Genomic DNA, 21,725 nt, shown 5'->3' with positions numbered 1-21,725 from the left:
AGATCCTAGATCCCTGGCTGCTTAAATTTTGCAACAGCAATACCTGGCTTTGGTTCTGCTCTATGGAAATCAGACAGACCAGGATAAAGGATTGCTTCCACAGTATAAAAGACTTGAGTTACATGGAAAATTGGGGAAGCTGGGAATGTTCCCCTTGAAGAATGAAAGGTTAGGAATTTGAAAGGTATTCGTAATAGTGAGGAGTCTGAGCAGAGCAGACAGCGAGAAACTGTTCCTGTCAGCAGATAGATTGAGAACAAGACAGCACAAATTTAAAGTGATTTACAAAGGAGACAACAGAAACACAGAGAAATGAATCATCAGATGCCATTTCCACCACCTCCAGCAAGATGCCACCACCAGATAGATATTCCTCTCCCCTTCCTTTTCTGCCTTCCTCAGGGACCATCCCCTCTGGGACACCCTGGTGCACACTTCTTTCACCCCCAACACCTTCCCACAGCCCTACGGCACCTTCCCCTGTAACCAGTGAAGGTGCAACACCTGCCCATTTACCTCCTCCCTCCCCAGTATTCAAGGGCCTAAACATACTTTATAGGTGGAGCAACACTTTTTCTGCACTTCCCAGAATCTGCTCACAATGTGGTCTCCTCTACATTGGGGAAACAAAGCATAGATTTGGCAACCACTTTGCACCATCTACTTCCCTATTTTCTGCATATAAACTGCCGTTTTCCCAGCCACCATCATTTCTGAGAAAGGGTCGCCGATCCCTGTATCACTCCTATGGAGGTCATTTGTGCTGCGTTGTTTTCTCCTTCACAGATGCTGCCAGACATGATAAGCTTTTCCAGCAATGATAATGGGAACTGCAGATGCTGTAGGATCCAAGATAACAAAGTGTGGAGCTGGATGAACACAGCAGGCCAAGCAGCATCTCAGGAGCACAAAAGCTGACGTTTTGGGCCTAGACCCTTCTAGACCTGAAACGTGAGCTTTTCCAGCAACTTTGTTTTTGTTCCCTTGTAGTGTAGCGGTTGTGGCAGGGCCATGGACGGCCATGAGTGGCTGATCTTGAAAGAACCCAATGTCACCTCCTTCAGCACTCTGAGATGCAGACCACCAGGTCCTCAGGATTAATTCACTGCAGTCCCATTAATTTCTCCAGTACGATCTTCAAACCAATGTTAATTTCCTTTAAATCCTCATTCTGCCTAGACTCTTGGATCTCTAGGTCTAGCAGATTTCTTACACTGCCTGAAGGATCATTGGGGGCAGACTTAATTGTGGCTTTCAAAAGGGAATTGGATAGATCAATTGAAATGACCCCTTCCCATGCTGTCGTCAGTTTATGATTGATTCTAGGTCGAAGAGAGGGACAAGCAGACTACAGCAGTAGAGTTCCAACAGATGCTGTTGAGCTTACAGGAGCGATGGAAGCAGATTATGATGGTAGACTGAGCAAGTGACATAAAGGGGAGCAGCAAAGCAGGATCACAAGCTTAATCCAAAGGCAATGCTTGAAAGGGGGAGAGACCAATGACCATGGGATTTATTCACCCAGTCTTAATGAACGCCAATGCAGAGAAGGAGCATTGCAAAGAGATGGTGCATCAGACACCAGACGATCCACTGCAGAATCAGTAGCCATCCCAATTGCAAGGTAGCATTGAATGCTACTTTGGTACACGTTTAAGAGGAGTACCATCATCTGTCATTGCATTGTGTTCCTTCAAGATCGTGGCCGAACCGTGGCCCTGTTACAACCGGTCCCTCAGAAAGATTCCCCCAATTTATTACAGTTCTACATGGGATTGCCCCTAAATTGTCAAGCCCAGTGTGAAGACGGATGGACTTGCTCACTTTTAACTATTTACCCATTCCCTTGATTGGTCATATCAAGATTAATTTAAAAAAGATACCATCCCTTCTGGATGTCTTTCTCCCAGACTAATTGAGCGAGTTTAGTAAGTATGAAACACAAGAAGCAATAATAATGCAAAGCATATACATACAGATCAGAGATAAGAAATGAGGCCAAATAGGATAAAACGCTTAAAAAGATATAAGGATCTCCGAGTTCTGTGGTGAATAGACAATGGGACATTACAGTCGTTACAATGAGTGACACTAGTTGCACTGATGTTGATAGGTAAGGGTTTGATTTTGAGATGCTTAACTTTGCAAGTCAGCTGAAAGGCATTTGTCTTGTTTTCTTTAGATTGTGATTTCACTTGATTTCTGCCTTCAGCAAGAGGGATTAACTTACCTCCTTATCACATATTACACATAATATTTCAGCTTTTCCTCAGCTGTATGCATGGGCTAAATCTCCCTTTGTTCTTCCTCCAAGAACTAGTCTATTCAAAGTGATCATTTCTGAATTATAGCACCTTTTGATCATGTTTGCTCTTTAATGTATCAAACAGCTATATACCATTAACTAGGAAAGGTTAACCTGTTGAAGGCGCTCATCAATCATGATTAACCTTGATTATGTGGGACCTCCAAATCACAGCAAGCAACACCTTTGAGTTTGATACTTGAAATCTAGGAATCACACGAGAAAAATACACAATGTACTGATTTCCAATCAACCTCAGATTTGTTACAATATTGAAATTGCAAAATTCACTGCTATGTACAAATCCTCTTATGACTTGTCCATAATTTTACACAAAACTCCCACACAGGTTTGTTTGAAACTTACACCAGTTTCCACAATGCAAACCCATGCAGCTTAAAAACTAACCTCCCCACCCCCATATAAACCACTCTAGAATTTGACTGAAACCCAATTAGGGTAGCACAGTGGCACAGTGGTTAGCACTGCCACCTCAAGCACCAAGAACCTGGATTTGATTCCAGCCTTAGGTGACTGCCTGTGTGGAGTTTGCATTTTCTTCTTGTGTCTGCATGGGTTTCCACCGAGTGTTCTGGTTTCCTCCCACAGTCTAATGACGTGCAGGATGGGTAGATTGGCTATGCTAAGTCACCCCGCAGTGTACAGGTCAGTTAGATTAGCTATGGTAAATGCAGGCTTATGGGGAAGAGGGTATAGCTGGGTGGGATGCTCTGTGGAGGTTTGTGTAGGGATTCTATGATGATCAATCACATTACCGGTTGTTACCAGTATTGATTACAGACCTGGATGTCCTTAATAGTGTTCCCATAGCAGAAAACGCCTCTCTGATGAAGGGTCTAGGCCCGAAACGTCAGCTTTTGTGCTCCTGAGATGCTGCTTAGCCTGCTGTGTTCATCCAGCTTCACACTTTGTTATCTTAGATTCTCCAGCATCTGTAGTTCCCGTTATCTCTGATCACAGTTCTTTACAACCGTGAGTCCCAGGTTGATGGATGTGTGAATGTTTCTTCTGTACTACTGTTTGTAATAATGTCTCTTTTAGTGCTTAATAAGCCAGAGTTTGGCTGTCTCACTCTTCTGCAAGGTTACAATGAACCCTGTATCATTCCTATGGAGCTCATTTGTGCTGTGTTGAGGATTTTTTTTTAAATCCCCATTTTGCAGCTGACTATCATGCAGAGGGATTTCCCCCCCACCCCACATCCTGTAATTTTACAGTGCTGGGAACAGCAAGTCCTTCACATGCCATTCTCTCAAACAAATTAGACAATAACAGTCAGATTAATTCTATTTTTATTTTGCTGATTATGAGTTTCACCTCTGAAACAAAATAGCACCACAACAAAGTAAATGCTAATCATTGCCAAGAAAGCTTTCAAAATGCACTTAAAGACAAGTCTGGCTCCCTCTAGAGTAAATAGTCCTAATTACATGTTTGCTCAACAAATACTGTACACAGCTCTGTTATAATATGATTCATATAAAGTAGTTACTAAATACAGGATGTTTTCTAAACTAATTTCTTCTGAGTGATTTTTGTTGCAGAAGTCAAAAGTCTTCAGATTGTGGGATAGGAAACACAATATTTAATTCCACACATATTTTTGCCTTTAATCATGCGCATGTATCCTTCCTCGCCCCAGGATTTTCCCCAGCTAGAAAAGCAAGAACATTTGTTAATATGCAAAACCCAAACTAATCATATCCAAAATTAATACAATTAGGATTTTTGTATGTTTGGTTCCATAATATTTTAAATTTCTTCATTTGGGTTTTTGGTTTTAATTCAACCAGTGTTATTAGCAGGGCCTCAGGTTCATTCTGTAAAGAATTTACTTCTGGTGATTTATAATTTCATCTGGACCAATAATTGGGATAGTTAGAAGAGCCAATACTTAGAATCGCTGTGTATGGAAACAAGCCATTTGGCTTGTTGAGTTCACACTGACCCCCTGAAGAGCATCTCACCCAGACTCAACCCGACTCAACCCTTAGCACTCTCCCTTTAACTGGAGATTTCCCAAAGCTAACTCACCTAACCTGCACATCTTTGGACTGTGGGAGGAAACTGGAGCACCTTAGTGAACCCATGCACATGCAGGGAGAACATGCAAACTTCACACAGACAGTCACCTGAGGATGGAATCAAACCCAGGCCCCTGGCACTATGAGGCAGCAGTGTTAACCACTGACAATGGGGCTGCCCCTTAAAAACTGGTGACATGGTCACCATCACCAAGAATAGCTTCACTTTCAGATGTATTATTGATTGAAAAGCCCACCAGCTCTTATAGTGGGATTTGAATGTATGCCTAAAGATTAGCCTGGAGGTCTGGTTTACTAGAGCAGAAACATTCCCACTGTGCCATGGTGTCCCTTGTTTCACAAAAGGTCAGTTTTGACTGAATGAGGAATTAAGTGTAAAACATGGCAGTTTATAATTTTCATGCAAGAATCCATGTCAAAAAGTATACAGTAGAAGATCTAAAATGCAGTTTTTTAAAATTAATGCATTCAAAGGATGTGGATGACACTGACTAGACCAGCATTTATTGCTAACTCCCAATTGCCCAGAAGGCAGTTGAGAGTCAACCACACCGTTGGGCATCTGGATTCATAATGTAGGCCAGACCGGGTAAGGACAACAGTATCCTTCTTTAAAGGGACATTAGTGAACCAGATGGTATTTTCACTCAGTTTCACAATCATTAGACTTTTATTTCCAGATATGATTGAATTCAAATCCCAACATCTGCCAATGATGGGATTAAACCTGGGTTCCTAGAATGCTATCTGGGTCTCTGGATTAATAGTCTAGCAACAATACCACAATGCCATCATCGGCCTTTCAGGATCTGAAAAGTGAGATGATACATTCAGAAAAGGTGGAAGCAATTGACAGCTGGGCAGAGCAAATCTCAGGATACATGTAAAGGAAAGCATCAAAAAAAAATCAGCTTTCATCTCATCTTTTCTGGGAGAAATTGATTTGAGGCAGGGAAACAAATGTTTCACTTGCTACTCAGTAAAAACGAGGCCAAGTGACTGCAGATAAAAGAATGAACTTTTACAATTACTCTCAAGTGCCAGGCAGTTGAGAGACTGCTGTATGATGACAATTCACACCCAGTGGGGCAAGTTTAGCTATCCCATGTTTATCCACAAGGTGGCAATTGGAAATAAGTAAATCAACAGAAAGATTGCATTGTGTTCATTTATTTCTTTGATAAAATTAGCTTTACTTAAATGCTCATAAATGCTTTAGGGGGTCCCATTTAAGTGTCTGCTCTTTAATGCTTTGCTTTTCCATTTGTTAAGTTATTTCTGTGCCAGCACCACTTTGTATAATTCATAGGATAACAAAGGTTTCCATTCTGCCTGATATTCTTAATTTGTAGCTATTACCTGTTTTTAATGATCCAGTAGCCTCTTGAAGATACACCCACATAGCCAACCAAGACCACTGCATGGTCAACTCTCTTATTGCAGTCAACATCATCAAAGATACCTGCAAAATGGAGGGTAGCTGAAATAACTACATACAGGTCTGTATCACCAAATCACACTTTGCTTACTTTATTATAAAGCATATTAGCTGCAGCCAGCTTGGAGTCAGCCCTCTGACCTTAGAGGCTTGTACGTCTCCTGGTTATATTGGTCAGTCAGGGACTCCTGATTGGCCCAGGTTAACAACCCCAATCAAGCACCTCATAGTCAGTGAGGTCCACCTGGTTTCATTTACTACAGAAGTATTGTAGATGAAAACAACTCTGAAATGTAGGTCTGCCTTTCCAATTCTGTACAATATTAAACAAAATTGGAAAGGCAGACCTACAAGATTTTGCATGCTTACAGCATCTTTCGCCAAGCAGTTAGGGAAGGTAGCTAGCCTAGTCAAAAGAGAAAATTCAGTTGAAAACAAAACTTCCAAAGACAGAAGTAGTAAAGGGAAAGTATTCAGGAATTCAATTACAAAGCTATTTAGTCTACCAATTGTCCCTGAAGGTGAATCCCATTGTTCCCAATCTGTTGATATCATGCACGGTGAGATTGAGAGGTAGATTCTGAACCATTCAGTTCTGAAGAAGAGTCACCGAACTCGAAACTTTAACTCTGCGTTCTCTCCACAGATGCTATCAGACCTGTTGAGGTTCTCCAGCAAGTTTTGTTTTTGTTTCAGATTTTCAGTTCCACAGTTCTTTGTTCTACTTCAGAATTTTCTTTACCTGACTTGTAAAATCTCCAGGAATTAAGTGAGGAATAAACAAGTACAGAAACTGGTCCGACACGTGCCACTAATGCAGCTAATTTTTTCTCTCCAATGTTCTTTATCCTTTTGAATTCTTTAATTGTGGTGACACTCTTAAAGCTATTAAAAAAGCACCGATCATTTCGCTGCAATGAGAAAGAGAGCCTGTTTAGCAAATCGGCGGACAATAATTTTCATAAATGTCAACATCGTATCACACACAAAATCCCATGCATCTATCAGACCCCTGCCCTACTGCCCTACATTGCCTCTGAGCACGTCCCACATCACTCGGTGTTCGTGTATCCCTGACCCCTTTCCAAACAGCTTTCCCTGATGTACTCATTTGGACTCAACCCCTCTGCTTTCACTTTCTAAACCTCTTTACTTTGCTCCGTTCCTCCAACTTCAAAAGCTACACTAAGACCACCTTTTCAACAGCTTATCTCATCCAAACGTCAAGTCACACTCTGGTTAAGATGTGACTCTGACCGGCTGAACGACTCGAAATGCTTATTCATTGAGTATCTTTGTGGTAGCAGACAGAAAGCCACAGGCTAACTTCTATTTCTTTATTTCTCCTTACTTCTATCCCGGAGTGTTGTCACACATAACCGAGCGACCTTCCCACCACCAAAATTGCCGTGACTGTTTTTTTTCACTAACAGGCTAATTTCTACTCTTTGTTGAGTTAATTAATCTCAGCTAGGGTAGTGCCTGAAGGTGCTGAAGATGCCCAATCTGTAGAAAGTGGAAATTTAGTCAAGTGCTTCCACCCCGATCACTATTGACAATCTCTACTGGATTGTGTAAGAGAAGTATCAAACTCAAATATGTTTGCATGGAGGCCGCAATTCATTAAGGTTTATCACGATTGGTCAATGTCTTCAAGGGGTTAACTTTTCCTAATTGATCATTTCAAGCTATTTGATGCAAGCATCTTTCAAATGTGCTATAATTCAAAAATGGGGATGGACTAGCAGGAAGGACAGGGTCAGACTTAATCCAACGACACACTTTCAGAATGAAGGACATCTTTTCTACTGATAATCAAAATGACATTTACTTGCCACATTGCATGAAGGTACTCAGATCCAGGTGATGTCAGTATTTGTAGAAGTTAAATGAAGCAGTTCCTTGAACCAGACTATCTTTCAGACCTCACAATGAACAGTCAAGTTTTACTGTATGAAATGATCAAGCAGAAGACTATACCTTTGCTTGGTAGGGGTATGACTGATCAGTTTCAATGCCGTATTTCTTAATGTATTTAAAGGCACGATACGGTAAACCTCCATTGCACCCATAATTCTTAAACTCATTGGAACAGTCAATGATGTTTTGCACACTCAGATCCACATACTGGTTCCTTTTCTTGGCCAGCTGACCTTCCAGAGCTCCAGCGGCAGCAAATGCATAGCACGATAAACATGAACCCTGCAGGGGAAGAAGATAAATTGCCAAATTTGAAAAAATTTAAGAGCTTTTCTTCATGAGCTTCAGAACTTTGATTGAAAGCTAATAGAGAGTCCAAATAGTTAGCTACACCTTTGCCTTGACTATGATCGCCAATGGACACGAATGGGCCTGAAATGGATTTACGCAAAATATTCAGTTCCAGATTAACTACAGCCCTTACCACTTCCACTTTCGGATGCCTGAATGGTACAACATGACAAAAACCAAAAGAACTGCAGATGCTGCGAATCAGCAACTTTGTTTTTGGTACAAGGTAATACTTCAGTCCCTTGCAACATTATTTCAGGCTGGCAGCATAGCTTAAGAATCAAAAACCTAGTGAATTAGAGTTTGTAGTGAGAAACAGAAAGCAGGTTGGCCAAGGGCATCTGGTGAGAGTTGGCGATAAAACATACACAACCTTTGGAATTATTTATAGTGGCATAAAGTACACGAGCAGGCAAGTTTTACTGAACTTATATAAGTTCAACTGGAGTATAGTTTTTGGGCACCACACTTTAGGAAGGGCAGCACAGTGGCACAATAGTTAGCACTGCTGCCTCACACCAACAAGGACCTGGGTTTGAATCCAGCCCTGGGGGACTGCCTGTGTGGAATGTGTGTACCCTTTCTGTGTCTGCATGTGTTTCCGCCGAGTGCTCCGGTTTCCTCCCACAGTCCAAAGATGTGCAGGTTTAGGAAGATTGGACATGGGAAATTATTATAATGTCCAGGATTGTGCAGGCTGGGTGGGTTAGCCATGCTAAATGTGGGTATAGTGTAGGGGGGTGTTCTTCGACAGGTCAGCATAGGCTCAATAGACTGAATGGCGTGTATCTTCACTGCAGAGATTCTATGATTGTAAATGCATTGGAGGAAGTGCGGAAGAAGTTTACATGAAGTATGCCTACTGCCTTCCCGGCCCACCATGAACCCTTTCCCCACAGCCCAAGCTCCTAGCCCTCCTCCCTTGGTGCCCAGTCCTTCCCCACCCAAGAAGCCAGACTCAGCCTGTCCAGCAAGAATGACACTTCTTTGTGGGCATCCTTTCAGTTCCAGCACTATCCAATCTGATTGGCTGGCAGTTCCCAAGGTCAGGGCTCCCTCCAAGTGAGGGCTGCCTTAACTAGCACATTGATGATGCAGGCTAACATCAACCTCATGTCATTGTCCATATCCCTGGACCTGGATGCCCAGGTCCAAGTCCCATCTCTTCCACAAGGTGTGTAATAGCATCTCTGAACAGGTTGATTAGGAAAAATAGGTTAAATTATTTAAAATCAAATGGATTCTAACCAATCCTTTTATTATAAAAATGTCCTTTTGATCCTCTGTAAAAAAAATGAGGTTGCATCTTTGTTAAAGAACATGGTAGCTCTCTATCATTTGTTTTGTAGAAAGTGATTTCATTATTTTTAGCATTAGAAGTTTACTTGCAAAATAGTTTGGTGCATTTTAATTTCCTTTCCTGACCATAGGGCATATTTTTAAGGTGAGAGGAGAAAGATTTGAATAAGACATGAGGGGCAACTTTATTACACAGAAGCATTCATGTGAGGAATGAAATTCCTGAGGAAGCGGTGGATGCATGTACAGTTAAAACATTTAAAAGACATTTAGATAAGTACATGAATAAGAAATGTTTAGAGGGATATGGGCCAAGCGCAGGCAGGTGGGACCAGTTTACTTTAGGATTATGGTCATTATAGACTGGTTGGAATGAAATGTCAGTTTCTGCGCTGTATGACTCTATGACTCTATAGCTGATCTGCCAAGCACTCAAAGCGTTAATTCAGGACCATGAGTATATATGTGGTTTTGTTAAAGATGAAAAATCGAACATGAAGATGCATTTCTTCAGAAAGGAAATCTTTTTAAACAACTGTTCTGAAGTGAGGAGACAAACCTGCAAGACTATCCTGACTTGAATCCAAACCTTTTAGCCCAGAGTTAAGGACATTGTCGCTGCACTAACAGGTCTCTTTAGCACTGTTCTGTGCATGTAATTATTTTTAATCAACTTGTCCAGATATGTCATGCCAGCGCTGAAGTAGATGGGACTTGAATGTGCACTTACTGGCCCACAGTTGGGGGCACTACCATTCCTCCACAGGACCCTCAAATTATTTGTAAACTACCTGTTCAGGCATGTTATAGCAAACTTCCAAGGCGGGTGAGGCTTTATCCTGGACTTTTTAGGCTAGAATTTTGGACATTACCACTCTATCACAAGTCCACTTTAGCACTAGACTGTACACCCATGATGTCTGTCTGAATTGGACACATTAGCCCTCCTCTATATCAGGGAGACCAAACGGGTGCTCAGAGACTACTTTGTGGAGCACCTACGCTTGGTTCGCGACAAACAAACAACACCTCCCAGTTCCACACCACTTCAACTCCCCCTCCCACTCCCTGGACAACACGTCTATCCTAGGCCTCCTTCAGCGTCACAATGATGCCAACTGGAAACTGGAGAAACAGCACCTCATATTCCACTTGAAAGCCCTCAACCCAATGGTCTCAATGTGGACTTTACTAGCTTCAAAATCTCCACAACCACCAACCTCATCCCAAGACCAGCCCCCCCATCTCATCCCCACCTCCTTGACTTATCCGTCTTCTCTCCCACCTTTCTCCTCCCACCTCACGGACCAACACTCACCCCCACTTCCTACCTTCACTCACTTACTAACTTCAGCCCCACCTCCTTGACCTGTCTATCTTCTCTCCCACCTATCCTCTCCATTATCCACCTTCTATTACCACCCCTCCCCTCTCTTTATTTCAGAGCACCCTTCCCCATCCCCTCCCTCTATGAAGGAGGGTCCAGACCCGACACATCAGCTTTTCTGCTCCTCTGATGCTACCTAGCCTGCTGTGTTTATCCAGCTCCACACCTTGTTAGCTCAGACTCCAGCATCAGTAGTCCCTGCTAACCCTGTTTGCTTCTGTTCTCAGCACCTCCTCCTATTGGCATTTAGGGGAAAAACAGCAACCATGAATTATTCCTCCTGATGCCCATTTGGTCTAGCTTTAACTTTTCTCAAACATGAGGTGATTGCAAATGTTAAAAATGTTCAAGTATCCATAAGTCATTCATGAGCATTCCTTAGAGTTAAAATATTAAAGAAGCATCATTTTGTAATCCCAATAAAATCAAAATCAAGAAACAACCTTCCAGCACAGAGTGAACAGTCAGTATGAAAAGGTAACATGTACCTGGTTCTTTACATCCCTAACATAGCCCATTTGACGCCAGTCCACTTCTTTGGGAATACGGCTGACTTCCTCTATTTCTTCCAGTTCTTCCAGCTCAATATCTGATAGTGCATCATCTGTGTAATTTGCCATTTCATACATTGCTGAATCAGTGAACAATTCTACAAACTCCGTTGACGTCTGGAAGAGAGAGTTGCATGTTACTTCCAAAGACACTACAACAGCAAAATATGCAAAATCAAAATCGATCGGTTTACAATAAGTTTCAATTTCATGTGTTTGGATTATGCTTGCAATTTGCATCCATGTTTTCTGATTGGTGATAACAGTGATGGAGATCTTGAGTTCGTCTAGATGCCAAAAATACAGAAACCTTGTAGATGGAGACAACAGACATGAGCAGAAGGAAACTAACTCCTATTGCCCGTTGTAGATCAACAGGTCAAAGAGGGAGATCAGATCAAGAAATTTGAAGTCAAAGAAGCAATTACAGGAATTGGTACAACTATCATGGATACTTTATTTCAATTTATTATGAATCTTTACAAATACTTTTGAAATAAGACCATGATTCTAAGCAAAGTGGAGAGGGCGCAGAATAGATTTACCAAGATGTTGCCAGGCACAGAAGGTTCGAGTAATAAAGAAAGGCTGGGGCTTTTTTCACTGGAGTGTTGGAGGTTAAGCGGTGACCTTGTAGAATGTTATAAGATAATGAGGGATACAGATAGAGTTAATGGTGGCTGCCTTTTCCCTAGGATGGGGCATTTCAAGACCAGGAGGCGCATTTCTAAGGTGTGAGGAGAGAAATTTAAAAAAAGACATGAGTGGCAAATTTTATTACACAGAAGTGGTTCGTGTGAGGAGTGAACTTCCTGAGGAAGTGGTGGATGCGGATACAATTACTACACTTAAAAGACATTTGGATAAGTACATTAATAGGAAATGTTTGGAGGGATATAGGCCAGGAACAGGCAGGTAGGACTAGTTTAGCTTGGAATTATATTTAGCATGGACTGGTTAGCCCAAAAGGTCTGTATCTGTGCTATGTTACTCGATGACTCTATGACAGTTAACTAATAAATCCCCACAATCAGAGGCACTATTGGATTGGATTTTCTAACATAACCAAGATGAAGGTCACAGTATCGCCAATTCTTCATTGTAAATGCATTTAACTGAAAGTGAAACAATATTAAAAAGCCAAGTAACTGTGCTGTGAACAAAGCTTGTAAATTGGCAGTTATTAAATTTGGCCAAATGTTATATTTCAGGAATTGTTAACCGGAACCTAAAATCAGTTGTTAGCTGAAACAAACTTAATCAAACACAGACTGATGGCACAAATGTGTTAACCAAGAAACAGTTGGTGCAATTAATCCACACAAAGATATTTGTTCATCCAGTTTTAAGTGGCAGTCTTTGCGAGTGAGCTGAGTTAACAGCCCTTAAAAATAACAACTGCACTTCCATCACATCTGGATCAACCCACACACCCATTGAAAATGATAATACAAAAATAGTTACAGGAAGAAAAACTCATTCACTGACCTGGTGCTGAAGATGAGTCCAGAATTCTGCACATCAAATTGCCTTTGTAAGTCAGGAATGCAGGATATGGATTTGACCCAATATTTAAGATGTTGCAGTCAACAGTGTCATTGTCCTGAGAGTGCACATTGAACTGTATGATGCTTGCAACAGGGGGCAGAAGGAGCAACTTACAAGAATAGTTGCAAGAGAAAGTGACCACCCAAACAAATAGGACAGACTTCCTTGAGTTAATAAAATGTGAGGCTGGATGAACACAGCAGGCCAAGCAGCATCTCAGGAGCACAAAAGCTGACGTTTCGGGAATATCCCTTGAAATTAAACAAATTAGTAGGAATACCAAGCGGAATAAATGGGAGCAGCATGCAGATGCTCGAATGCAGTAGTTGCCATAGTTGCAGAGTACCATGAACATGTTCTTTCATTAGAAAGAGATTACTAATAGTGAGTTTAACCTGAGGGTCACACTGTCTCAAGTAAGGGGGCGAGATGAGGGAGGCAGGCCTTCAGTGGTGACTTCAGACAGTATGGGAATTGAATCTGCATGGTTGGCATCACTCTTCATTGCAAACCAGCCATCCAAGCTAACAGAATTCCATGTAGCAGCAAATTACTGCAGATGCTTGAATCTGTACTGAAAATAACAAATGCTAGAGATCATAGTGGGTCAAGCAGCATCCACGGAGAGAGAGCAAGCTAACATTTCAAGTCGAAATGAATCTTCATCAGAGCTTCGCACAGACTTCCGTGTGTGTGTGTGTGTGTGTGTGTGTGTGTGTGTGTGTGTGTGTGTGTGTGTGTGTGTGTGTGTGTGTGTGTGTGTGTGCGTGGGGGGGGGGGGTGTGAGGGTGGGGGGGTGTTGTGCAGTGGCAGTGTCCAAAAAAATCTATGAAAAGAATACTGAGTTGTACTGAATCGTGAGCCTCGACCTGTAACAGCTGAAGAATGCTGTGGCAAAAGTGGCAGCATTCTGATATAGTTTAAGGTTATGCTTAGGACTGAATGTCATCTGAATACAATTGAAACGCTTAGACTAAGAAGAACATATTTTGAAGAAATGAGAAGTGGTCTGGAGTGGCCTGTAAAATTCACTGGAAGCAGAACATGATTCAAATAGCACACACAGGGAAGATACCTATCAAAAGGAAAAGAGGATGAATGAGAAAATGTAGAAAGTGTGGAGATTATGGTATAATGGGAATTGATGTAAGATAATGATGTATATCAACATCCAACAGTAATAAGAGTAGTCAAATGTAACAGACTGTGAAGAGGGAACGGAATAGTCTGTGTTAACTTACAGAGAACAGTGTTATCCACAACGGTGTCGACAAAAATTTGCAGAAACTTATACTCAAACAGTAGCCAGTCATATGTAGGGGAAGACCATTACCGGTCCCAAGTTACCAGAAGAGACAAGGCAGCATCTATTATACAGAGCCACAAGACTCATGGTATCAAACCATAGAACATGGGTAAAACATGAGATTTTATGCAGGGCAATTAAGAATGAACATCATATGCTCATTCTTGTCTTGTCAGTGACATTCACATCCCATGAAAGTAAAGCGCTGTTGGACAACATCAGTCATAATTAAAAACAAAATAATGGCAAATCGGAAACTGTTCAGAAGGGCTGAAATAGGAAATAGAGTTTGGACGCAGGAACTATTGCAACAAAAATCAACTATTTGAATCAGGGAGACGAGGAAAGGAACGGTTAAGCCACTGAAATGTGCCATCAAAGTCTCATCATGGCACAACATCAAGTAATCAAGAAATTCAAAATATATCAAAATGTTTCTTTTTTGCTCTAAGCAGAAAAATAAGTATTTGTTAAGGCAGCGATCAAAAAACTGAAAGTGTTAGTGAAAAATATGGTGTGCTTGATGGATGAATGTCGAGAGTGAAATCTGTTTAATTTCAAAAAAGAAATGGGAGTGGTTCCTGAGGATTTGGAGTATTGTTAATATAGCAATTATTTTTCCATAAGTGTATAGGGATGACCCAGAAACTATGAGCTTGTGAACCTTATATCGGTTTTGGATAAAGCATTAAAAGACATTCCAGCCAAAGAAATCATTAAAGAACTGCATCATTATGAGGAGGGAGCTATTGGACAATTTAGGGTTCAATGTTCTTAATTATTAAAATTCCTGGAGATTTCACTGGAAGTGAATATACATTCAGTGAAAGTGAATTCTTTTTGATGTTAAGCAAGATTTTTCATAACAGGCCACACAATACAGTATTATAATACATACATAATAAGGAGGCAGCAAATAAAATCAAGCTTCTGAGGTGAATTGGTAATTAGCTAAATTGAAAAGTGGTTGTAAATGAAGATGTGATAATGGGAACTGCAGATGCTGGAGAATCCAAGGTAATAAAGTGTGAAGCTGGATGAACACAACAGGCCAAGCAGCATCTCAGGAGCACAAAAGCTGACATTTCGGGCCTAGGCCCTACATCAGAGAGGGGGATGGGGTGAGGGTTCCCACTTCCTACAGACAAAGGGGGTGGCCATGGGCACCCACATGGGCCCCAGCTGTACCTGCGTCTTTGTAGGTTATGTGGAACAGTCCCTCTGCCGCACCTACACAGGCCAGAAACCCCACCTCTTCCTCCAATACATTGATGACTGTTTCGGCGCCGCCTCTTGCTCCCCAGAGGAGCTCGAACAGTTCATCCACTTCACCAACACCTTCCACCCCATCCTTCAGTTCATCTGGGCCATCTCCAGCAGATACCTCACCTTCCTGGACCTCTCAGTCTCCATCTCTGGCATCCAGGTTGTAACTGACGTCCATTTCAAGCCCACCAACTCTCACAGCTACCTAGAATACACCTCCTCCCACCCACCCTCCTGCAAAAATTCCATCTCCTATTCCCAATTCCTCCGCCTCCGCCGCATCTGCTCCCACGATGAGGCATTCCACTCCCACACATCCCAGATGTCCAAGTTCTTCAAGGACCGCAACTTTCCCCCCACAGTGGTCGACAACGCCCTTGACCGCGTCTCCCACATTTCCCGCAACACATCCCTCACACCCCGCCCCCGCCACAACCACCCAAAGAGGATCCCCCTCGTTCTCACACACCACCCCACCAACCTCCGGATACAACGCATCATCCTCCAACACTTCCGCCATCTACAATCCGACCCCACCACCCAAGACATTTTTCCATTCCCACCCTTGTCTGCTTTCCGGAGAGACCACTCTCTAAGTGACTCCCTTGTTCGCTCCACATTGCCTTCCAACCCCACCACACCCGGCACCTTCCCCTGCAACCGCAGGAAATGCTACACTTGCCCCCACACCTCCTCCCTCACCCCTATCCCAGGCCCCAAGATGACTTTCCATATTAAGCAGAGGTTCACCTGCACATCTCCAACGTGGTATACTGTATCCATTGTACCCGGTGTGGCTTCCTCTACATTGGGGAAACCAAGCGGAGGCTTAGGGACCGCTTTTCAGAACACCTCCGCTCGGTTCGCAATAAACAACTGCACCTCCCAGTCGCGAACGATTTCAACTCCCCCTCCCACTTTTTAGATGACATGTCCATCATGGGCCTCCTGCAGTGCCGCAATGATGCCATCCGAAGGTTGCAGGAACAGCAACTCATATTCCGCTTGGGAACCCTGCAGCCCAATGGTATCAATGCGGGCTTTACCAGCTTCAACATCTCCCCTTCCCCCACCGCATCCCAAAACCAGCCCAGCTCTTCCCCTCCCCCGGCTGCATCCCAAAACTAGCCCAGCCTGCCTCTGCCTCCCTAACCTGTTCTTCCTCTCACCCATCCCTTCCTCCCACCCCAAGCCGCACCTCCATTTCCTACCTACTAACCTCATCCCACCTCCTTGACCTGTCCGTCTTCCCTGGACTGACCTATCCCCTCCCTACCTCCCCACTTATACTCTCCTCTCCACCTATCTTCTTTTCTCTCCATCTTCGGTCCGCCTCCCCCTCTCTCCCTATTTATTCCAGAACCCTCACCCTATCCCCCTCTCTGATGAAGGGTCTAGGCCCGAAACGTCAGCTTTTGTGCTCCTGAGATGCTGCTTGGCCTGTTGTTTTCATCCAGCTTCACATTTTAATATCTTGTAAATGAAGATGTGTTGAGGTATACAATTCTGGTTGCGATATTGCAGAAAGAGTAACAAGGCATTGGAAACTGCAGAAAAGGAAAAACAAACTGCTCAGTACATTCAAACATTAAAGCTCTAAGAAGTGGGTAAATTATCTGAAGGAAAGAAGTGTCACTGAGGATGTTATTTAAATATTTTATATCCTAAAGGAAGATAAATTGAGCCCAATAATACATGAGATTGTCACAGATTGCAAAGCCGAGAGACCTGGGCTTAAACTGGAAATCAGAGTCCTTTTAGCTTTAATTATTTCACACAGAGGGTATTAATGTGTGGTGTAGATTACCCACTGAGTCAGTGGGGAATGTAACGCAGAAGAGTGTAAGAGACAATGAGATAGATGATTGAAAGGAGGGCTATTTGGGATATATTAGTTTTTCAAACCCACCAAAGTCTTTTCTGATTCTCCCAGATTCCCATCTTCCTTTTCTGAAATTTATTTTAGATTTGTATTTACATTTACAATAAGATTTTAGTGTCACATGTGCTTAAGTGCAGAAGTACAGGAGGACAGTGAAAAGTGTATTACGTCTCCACACAAGGCACCATCTTAAGTACAAAGGTACCGAGCTACAAAAATTAGGTACAAAGTAGTAAGAGAAACAGAGTTAAAAAGTTACACATTACCTTTGTAGAATAAATAGAAAAATAAAGAAATAAGGTTATAGTTAACATTAAAGCCTTTCTTAATTTAAACTGGAAAATAATGGAATTAAGTTAAAAGTTAAATTTATTCTCAGATATGAGCATTGTTGATGATGCCATGTTCATTACCTAGTCTATGTTTTTCTGATGGGCTCTCTCATTGAACATCTATGTAGTGCTGTTAGAATCATGGCAATGTTTTTCTCCCAGTACGTTAGCTATATAGTTGGAAATAAGAACTCGTCCAGCAGAGATAACAATAATTCTAGCTGATGTATTCTTGTCCCAGGAAATCAGGCTTGCTTAGTTGGGCTCAACTGATACTTCATCACCCATAGTACCAAACCAGCAAGTGTGGTACTGTACAATTTTTCTCACTCACCAAGTCTCCAAATTCATTCATGGCCATTTCATAAGTGGAATTTCCTTGATGATATTGAGCATTGTGAGCTGCAATCTTCTCCAAGTTTTCCAGCCAAATTTCTCTCCTGGCTCGATCTTCTTCCTGTAAAAACAATGAGCTACTGTAATACAATGTACAGATCAGCAATTGCACAACATGTAACGAAGTTAGTGGAGCTGTAAATGGCATGTTTCTTCGAGGTCAGAATTCACAATAAACCAGGTTATAGTCCAATAGATTTATTTGAAATCATAAGCTTTCGGAGCACTGCTCCTTTGATAGGTGACCTGCTTCACCTGATGAAGGAGCAGCACTTGAAAGTTTGCGATTTCAAATAAATTTGTTGGACTACAACCTGGTGTCATGTGATTTCTGACTTTGCGCATTCCAGTCCAACACTGGCATCTCCACATGATGTTTCTTCAAATGAGTGAAGGCAGCTAAATGTTCAAATGGGACGTGACAATATTTGATGTCAGCCACAGTAGCGAAAACTGGCATCAAGCTATCAGGAGCAAAGAAGAGGAAACCAAATAAGTTTTAAGCCATGGTTTTGGGAAAAAGGATTATAACCCACAGGGCAGTAAGACAACAGCCCTGGCTCATTTTAATATGGGATTCAAACAATGAGCCAAGAAGTTACAGGAGTTAATGGGAGCATGGTGGGTCAGTGGTTAACACAGCTACCTCATAATACCAGGAACCTGGGCTTAATCCCAACATCAGGCAACTGTCTGCATCTAGTTTATATGTTCTCCCAGTGTCTGCAAGGTGTTCCTCCCATAGCCCAAAGATGTGTAGTTTAGGTGCATTGGCCATGCTAAATTGCCATAGTGTCCAGGAGTACACAGGCTAGGTGGGTTAGCCATGAGGAAATGTAGGGTTATAGGGTGAGATGCGCTTCAGAGGGTGTTGGACTCAAATGGCCTGTTTCCAAACTGTAGGGATTCTATGAGTTAGATAAACAGGCAATGTAAATGCACTGTAGTGGTGTGAGAGCTTACCACACGCACAAAAGCTAACAGAGCTCCCTTGAACTTTAAGCCACAGAAATAAAAGCAAGGATGTTCCCAGAATGCCCATTCCTGCCCTCCTCTGCTGCATTGTTGTAGATTACAGCCCCATTTTCCTTACACTGCCTGGTAAAGTTTAAATGTAGGTTTTTGAGAAGTGCAAAGGCAGTCAAATTTGCTATACCAGAATTATTGCTTCTCGACCAATACAAGAACCAATGACTTCTATTCAAATAATTGCTTTAACATTATATATTATTCCAACGTACAATACAGGAGTGTTGTAAGGCAATCTTTGAAAGTGAGAAACATTTAGTAATATTGGAGCACAAGCCAGGTCAAAGGGCCAAGTTGTAAGGGACATCTTAAAAGGAGAAAAGAGAGGTGGAATGACAAAAGTTTAGGGAGGGAATTCTAAAGCTCAGAAATGGCCATTAACAGTGGATCAATTGAAACTGGGAATGTGCAACAGTCCAGAACTGAATAAGTGCAGATTTCTCAGGGCAGTGTGGAGTTGATGGGGACTACAGAGATAGGGAAAGACCATGCATGAATTGATTTGAAAGTAAGGGTGAAAACTTTAAAATTGAAGCATTGCCAAAATAGTTCCTTACGCATTGAAGCAGTGGGTGACCGGAATCTAGTACACGTTAGGACATGAGCAGCAGTATTTTTGATAAACCACAGTTTATAGGCAATAAAATGCGAGAGGCTGGCAAGAAAGCATACAGTGAAGCCCTGAGGTAACACAGTTATGATTGAGGATTTCAGCAGCAGATGCAGTGAGGGCGAGGAAGAGTCAAGTGATTTCAGGGAGGTGGAAATAGGCAGTTTTAGGACTGAAATCATGGGAAGATACCTGGTCAGAAGTGGATCTAGAGATGAAATATTTCTCCAGAGGTATAAGCTGTCCACTTGCCCCACACAACTAGAATGTAATTGGTAACTAGACAACAGGCCTTTCAATATGGAATTAATGATAACGGCTTTGATCTTTCCAATATTACTTTGGGGGAAACGAGAGAAACACATCATTATTTGTGTTTAATAAATTTGGAAGAAGTGCCCAATAGTTGCCAAGTTATTGGCTGATATTAAATATCTGCGTCACCACAGAAGGACGCTTTGTGGAAACTCTGCTCTTTGGTTCCGACTGAGCAACATTAACAAACAGGTGGGGTTACAGTTCAATCTGCCCTCTTCAAAACAGTGTCATGTCCCCTAAACCCTCTCCTAGGGTGTCAGCCTACATTTCTTACCACATCACGGTAGCTTTTTCCATATGCCTGCTTCCAAATTTTCCATTGCTCATCAACGATCGAGTTTGACAAGGCCATGGACATAACACTCAGGATCCACATCACAAAGAGGGAAATTATCATGGTGAAGTGCTGAATACGTCAAGCCCTGTCACTGGACTAATGTCTTCGGTGAGAAGCTGTGGCCAACACAATAGGAAAGACATGGAGAGGTAATGTAAGTCCATAATCCTACAGTACTACCCTCATTATTAAGATGACCGGCACAAGCATAGGGTGAATGATCACCTCCCCTTCTACATTTTCTAAAAGGAGTCACAGAAGTAAAGGTAGAAGAGCTGAGAGCAGATCAACTGCCTTGTGCCTGCAAAGGGATAATAACACAGCAGGAGAAAGGTGTTTGATTTCGTCTTAAATTGTTTCAATCGCAAATATAAAGAGAAAATTTGCCAACTATTTTTCATTGAGATGAGGAGGGCTATTATACACCTGATAGTGTTTAATTCCTACATTCCAAGCCACTTTAATTACCCTGGAAACACAGTTGGCAGACATCGTAAACTTCCTTGTCTTGTGTGGGCTGTGAAGATAGACATGAAGTAAAAGAGAGCCGTCTTTAGCTTCAGATTTGACTAATTAAAATCTGTAATATATTGATCCTGCAAATCTCTGATTCTTGCTGAATGCATTTGGGTAAGATGCTCATTTTAGAAAATACTGTGACTTTCCTCTGTTTGCTCTGTCTCTGGAAGCGTTAACCCATTTGCAATACATTAGATGCCAATGTTTAAGATTTTTCAATCTAATTTCCTTTCCTACATAGAACGTAATTACAATAAAGTTATTCTGCCAAACTCTCTTTTGCCATGCTACACTATTAAATCACACAATGTTGATTCAATATATTAATTACACATTAACATCAGGCCATTTATCATGTCAGAAGAAATATACTTTACTCACCCTACAAGGCCACCTCTGTTTCTTGAGTGACAGAAACTACTTGGAACCAAGTTGTGCTGTAGCGGGGTTTGAAATGGGGTTTATATATCCTTAGAAGATGCAAAGTGAACTAATTGCCTCATAAATTCCACCAATTAGTTCACAGGCCCTGAAGACCCAGTATTATCTTTGTTCCTTTTGATCTAAAATATTTGTCCATCTGTTAGTTCCAACCATCAGTTACACAAATCCCAAGCAAATACTCCACATGATCTTAATAACATAGTCTGAAAGGTAATGAGATGTTGCAAATCTTATTTGCATGAGGCAGATTGTTGATTTCTTTGTAGGAAATAAGATTTTCTTTTGGGGATCCTTGGCAATGCATTTTTGTCAGGGTGTCTTCTTACCCCAGGAGTGCATCTGTGGCAATTATCCAATTTCCATTGCCTTCAGCAGGTTAGATTTTTCAGCTAATAGTTGTGTATGCAAGATGTGATCACTG

General features: G+C 41.9%; 1 protein-coding gene across 1 annotated transcript; it reads right to left on the bottom strand.

Moving 5' to 3' along the window:
- Positions 1 to 3,601: 3,601 nt before the first annotated feature.
- LOC125465974 (procathepsin L-like) lies at positions 3,602 to 21,292 on the bottom strand. The gene is made up of 8 exons (XM_048560026.1): positions 21,242 to 21,292; positions 20,279 to 20,457; positions 17,986 to 18,108; positions 11,255 to 11,434; positions 7,790 to 8,011; positions 6,552 to 6,720; positions 5,731 to 5,833; positions 3,602 to 3,980 (listed from the first exon to the last, which is right to left on the bottom strand). The coding sequence occupies exons 2-8, from the start codon at positions 20,399 to 20,401 to the stop codon at positions 3,884 to 3,886; spliced, it is 1,017 nt and encodes a 338-aa protein (XP_048415983.1). The 5' UTR covers positions 20,402 to 20,457; positions 21,242 to 21,292; the 3' UTR covers positions 3,602 to 3,883.
- Between the last annotated feature and the right edge of the window lie 433 nt (positions 21,293 to 21,725).

The sequence above is a fragment of the Stegostoma tigrinum genome, chromosome 30, assembly GCF_030684315.1.
Source record: "Stegostoma tigrinum isolate sSteTig4 chromosome 30, sSteTig4.hap1, whole genome shotgun sequence".
Classification (NCBI taxonomy): domain Eukaryota; kingdom Metazoa; phylum Chordata; class Chondrichthyes; order Orectolobiformes; family Stegostomatidae; genus Stegostoma; species Stegostoma tigrinum.
This window is presented reverse-complemented; position numbering and strand designations above follow the sequence as displayed.